We start from the raw sequence: 5,000 nt of genomic DNA, 5'->3' as shown, positions 1-5,000 counted from the left end.
AACAAACAAAAAAAGTTGCGCACCGTGGGCGCCTCTGGAACGCGCGTGGCCGGAGCGCCCGGAGCCCCCCCTCCAAAAAAAAAAAAAAAAACACCCGGCGTGGGTCTGGGGCGGATGAGGAGGGGGGGGGTCCTGCGGATGCCTACTGGTGTTACCCCGTTTCCCCCTCTCCCCGCCCCGCGCACGCCCTGGCCGGCCTCGGAATCCAAATTTAGGCCCGGGACGCACAGGGCGGGGCCGCCGGGGCGCGGGGAACAAAGGCGCCGGGGAGGAGGGCGCAGCTCGCCCACGGCCCCCAGGGCTGCCCCGCGCTCTCCCGGGGCCCGGACCCCTCCTGGGCGCCCCCCCCCCCCAGGACCCTCGGGCTTGGCACAAGGGGAGCGCCCACGGCGCGTGTCCAAAGCGCGCGCGCGCGCGCAACGCAGCAGGCGCGGCCAGGGGCAGGGCAGCCCCGCTGGCCCCAAGCCGGGTCCACCCCGCGCCGTGCACCCTGCTCCGGCCACCGGCCAGCACCGTGCTGCCCAGGGCGCCCATGCCCACCCCAGGCCCCCCGTGGTCACCGCGCGCGTGGTGGGCGCCCCGCTGGCTCCAAGCCGGGTGCACCCCGCTGCATGCACCCTGCTCCGGGCACCGTCCAGCACCCTCTGGGCAGGGCTGGCATGCCCAGCGCCCCCTGTCCAGCCCCTGCCCCGCGCGCCCACCCCCCGCGGTCACCACGGGGCGCAGTGGCCAGACGCCCCGCGGGCCCCCAGGGCCGGGCCCCCTCTCGTGCACTCTGCTCGGGGCACCGTCCAGCACCCTGCTGGACCGAGCTGGGCTGCCCGACGCCCCCCCCCCCTGCCCAGCCCCTGCGCCCACCCCGGTGCCCCCGGACTCACCGCGCGCGGCGGGCAGCGCGCAGGCCAGCAGAGCGGCCAGCAGCAGCGCGAGCAGGGCGCGGCGCGACATGGTGTCCCCGAGAGCAGCAAACGGCGCCGGGACGGGCCGGCAGGACGGGGAGAGGGAGGGAGGGAGGGAGGGACCGGGCAGCGCCGCGCCCCGCCCGTGGGCAGGCGGCCCGCGCGCCCCGGGACCGGCCCGCCCGGCCACGCCCACCACAGGCCGCTTTCAGCAAGGCCACGCCCACTCCATAAGCCACGCCCCCGCAGCGCCTCGCCCGCCCACAGTCCCGGACGGAGCCGCTCGCAGCAGCCACGCCCAGCGCCGACCAGACAGGCCGCCGCGGCCGCCGCCGCCCCGCCCACCGCAGGCGCGGCCAATGAGGGCCAGTCACAGTCGCCCCGCCCACCGAGGCTCCGCCCACCACTCTAGATCACAGCGGGCAGCCTGGAGCCGAGCTCAGGTTCCCTGCAGCCCCGCCCACCTTAGCCCCGGCCAATAAGGGCCCTGCAGGTCGTCCCGCCCACTGTAGCCCCGCCCACCCGCTAATAAGGTCTCCCGCCCACCATAGCCCCGCCTGCTGCCGAAGCTGGGGCAGGTTGTCCCGCCCACTGCAGCCCCGCCCACTGCAACTCCGCCCACCACAGTTCGGCCCAATAAGGTGGCCCCCCACCATAGCCCCGCCCAATACAGCTCGAGTTACAGATGCCAAAGGCAAGTTGCTCCGCCCACCACAGCCCCGCCCAGTGCCGGTCCACCACAGCCGCCCCTCCCACCGAGGCTCCGCCCACCGCTTTAGATACCTTGGCAGGCTGGAGCCAAGGGCCCCCTGCAGCCCCGCCCACCTAAGCCCCGGCCAATAACGGCCTTGCAAGTCATCCCGCCCAGTGCAGCCCCGCCCACTATCTAAATAAGGTCGCCCCGCCCACCACTGCAGCTTAGCCACAATAGCCCAAGGCAGGTTGTCCCGCCCACTGCAGCCCCGCCCACCACAGTTCGGTCCAATAACGTGGCCCCAGCCACCATAACCCCGCCCAACACAGCTCGAGTTACAGCTGCCAAAGGCAAGTTGCTCCGCCCACTTTGGCCCCGCCCACCACAGCCCCGCCCAGTGCCAGTCCAGCACGGCCGCCCCGCCCACCGAAGCTCCGCCCACCGCTCTAGATACAGGCAGCCTGGAGCCAAGGGCCCGGCTCCCTGCAGCCCCGCCCACCTTAGCCCCAGCCAATAACGGCCCCGCACAGTCGTCCCGCCCACTGCAGCCCCGCCCATCACAGTTCGGCCCAATAAGGTGGCCCCGGCCGCCATAGCCCCGCCCAACACAGCTCGATTTACAGCTAAGACAAGTTGCTCCGCCCACTTTGGCGCCGCCCACCGCGCCGCCGCCCAATGGGGACCCGCCACGGTGGTCCCGCCCAACACAGCCCCGCCCAGCACAGCCCCCCGCCCACCGATGCCCCGCCCACGGCCTCGCTAGCCCCGCCCAGTCAGCCCCGCCCGCTGCAGAAGCTCCGCCCAGTATCCTTGCAGGCTGGGGACCATCCTCAGGAAGATGCTGGGACACAGAGGAGGTACCCAGGCCCGCAGCGCGTGCCCAGCCCCTGGCCCCGCGCCCACCGCAGTCCCAGCCCGCACTAATCCAGGCTCAGAAGGGCGCAGGGGTTGGGGGGGGCGTCAAGTTCCCCTGGGTCCTCTTGGCTGGGAGGGAAAAATAAATAAATAAATAAATAAATAAACAAACAAACAAACAAACAAACAAATAAAAAATAAATAAATGAAGACCCTCCCTCTGCAGGGAGTAGAAGACAGTGATGAGGCTGGAGCCATAGCACAGCGGGGCGGGCACTGGTCTTGCAGGCAGCTGACCCGGGTTCGAGCTCCAGCATGCCATAGGGTCCCCTGAGCACTGCCAGGAGTCATTCCTGAGTGCAGAGCCGGGAGTCAGCCCTGAGCATCGCCGGGTGGGACCTCAAACCCCAAAATCAGTAAACAAATGAATAAATTCGAGCCCGGAGTGATAGTCCAGCGGGGAGGGCATTGGCCTGGCATGTGGCCGACCCGGGTTCGATTCCCAGCATCCCATAGGGTCCCCTGAGCACTGCCAGGAGTCATTCCTGAGTGCACAGTGAGGAGGAACCCCTGAGCATTGCTGGGAGTGGCCCCAAACAAACCCCAAAATAAATAAATGAATGAATCAAAGTGGGGGTCGGAGCGATAGCCCAGCAGGGAGGGCGTTGGCCTGGCACACAGCTGACCCGGGTTCGATTTCCAGCATCCCATAGGGTCCCCTGAGCACTGCCAGGAATCATTCCTGAGTGCAGAGCCAGGAGGAACCCGTTAGCATCGCTGGGAGTGGCCCCAAACAAACCCCAAAATAAATAAATGAATGAATCAATGTGGGGGACGGAGGGATAGCCCAGCGGGTAGGGCGTTTGCCTTGCACACGGCCAACCCGGGTTCGATTCCCAGCATCCCATAGGGTCCCCCTGAGCACCGCCATGAGTCATTCCTGAGTGCAGAGCCAGGAGGGACCCCTGAGCATCGCCGGGTGGGACCCAAAAAGAGCCCAAAAAATAAAAACAAAAAGAAGACAGTGAAACAGCCGTGGTTCCCCCACCCCCAACCCTCACCCCCAGAGACACACAACTCCCCACTCCCGCAGCCTTATTTCTACATTCTGCTGTACACACACACACACACACACACACACACACACACACACACACACATTCTCCGCGTTGCCGCATTCCCGGCCGCCTCTACGGACATTTGCTGCTGACCCCAGCCCTGCCCAGCCCAGCCTGGCAGTCCTCGGGTCAGACGGAGGGGAGGGCAGAAGCCGCCTCTTGGCTCTCTCCTCTCCCCCACCCCAAACGGGACCGAGGAATGTTGATCTGACCGGCCCAGCAGAAACCCGGGGCCCTGCTGTACTGCGGGTTTACAGCACAGGGAGGGAGATAACCTCATCCCTGCCCGACTACACCCAGGGTGTTGGCCTTTAGCTCACCCCGCCTGTGCTCTCTCTCTCCCTGTCCCTTCTGTCCCTCCCTCACCCCTGCAGGAGAACCTAGATTGGGAGGCGAGGTGGGTGGGGGTGAGGAAGGACGGGGCAAGGAAGTCCTGCTTGGTTCCCTGGGGTATGCTGGTGCACTGGCAGCCACTTTGGCACCAGGAGGTGGCTGAGGCTTTGCCATGAGGGTTGGGGGGTGGGGGAGAGTCACATTGATGGCGGGACCGGGACACAGTGCAAAGACTTGGAAATGTCCCCGTCTCTGGTGGACAGTTTCCAGGTTTCCAATTTTCAACGTGTGGCCCCGCCCCAAGCCCATGAGTGTCTCAGTCCTCTGCAGTCGCTGCCACTGGCTCTGTCCTGGGGCCAGAAGGTCTCTTCTGTCCTGCGCTTGGACCAGGGTTCCGGCAAGGGGGAGACGGAGCTGCCTTCTTTTCCTGAGGAGCACCCAGAGGTGCTCAGGGGGGACTCCTGGATCTGTGCTCAGGGTGACTCCTGGATCTGTATTCAGGGCTCACTCTTGGCTCTGTGCTCAGTGCTCACTCCTGGCTCTGTGCTCAGGGCTCACTCCCGGCTCTGTGCTCAGGGCTGACTCCTGGCAGGGCTCGGGGGGACCATCCTTAGTGCCAGAAACTGTTCTGGCACAGAAACTGTGCTCAGGCTGACTCCTGGATCTGTGCTCAGGGCTCACTCCTGGCTCTGTATTCAGGACTGACTCCTGGCTCTGTGCTCAGGGCTGACTGCCGGCTCTGTGCTCAGAGTTCACCCTTGTATCAGTGCTCAGGGCTGACCCCTGGCTCTGTGCTCAGGTCTGGATCCTGGCTCTGTGCTCAGGGCTGACTCCCAGCTCTGTGCTCACGGCTGACTCCTGGTTCTGTGCTCAGTGCTGACTCCTGGCTCTGTGCTCAGGGTTGACTCCGGGCTCTGTGCTCAGGGCTGACCCCTGGCTCTGTGCTCAGGACTCACTCCCGGCTCTGTGCTCAGGGCTGACCCCTGGCTCTGTGCTCAGGGCTGACTCCTGGCTCTGTGCTCAGGTCTCACTCCTGGCTCTGTGCTCAGGACTCACTCCTGGCTCTGTGCTCAGGGCTGACTCCCGGCTCTGTGCTCAGGG

General features: G+C 66.3%; 1 protein-coding gene across 3 annotated transcripts in view; it reads right to left on the bottom strand.

Annotated features, from left to right (window-relative positions):
* CD99 (CD99 molecule (Xg blood group)) overlaps window positions 1-1,008 on the bottom strand; it is a 43,697-nt gene extending 42,689 nt beyond the window's left edge. For all 3 annotated transcript variants that reach the window (XM_055123619.1, XM_055123620.1, XM_055123621.1), the window contains exon 1: window positions 879-1,008. In XM_055123619.1, the coding sequence (XP_054979594.1) occupies window positions 879-948 (70 nt within the window). In that variant the 5' untranslated portion in view covers window positions 949-1,008. The remainder of the gene's footprint in view (window positions 1-878) is intronic.
* Window positions 1,009-5,000: the final 3,992 nt, after the last annotated feature.

This window comes from Sorex araneus (assembly GCF_027595985.1).
Source record: "Sorex araneus isolate mSorAra2 chromosome X unlocalized genomic scaffold, mSorAra2.pri SUPER_X_unloc_4, whole genome shotgun sequence".
Taxonomy (NCBI): domain Eukaryota; kingdom Metazoa; phylum Chordata; class Mammalia; order Eulipotyphla; family Soricidae; genus Sorex; species Sorex araneus.
Note: the sequence above shows the minus strand (reverse complement) of the source record. Positions and strands in the feature narration are given on the sequence as shown.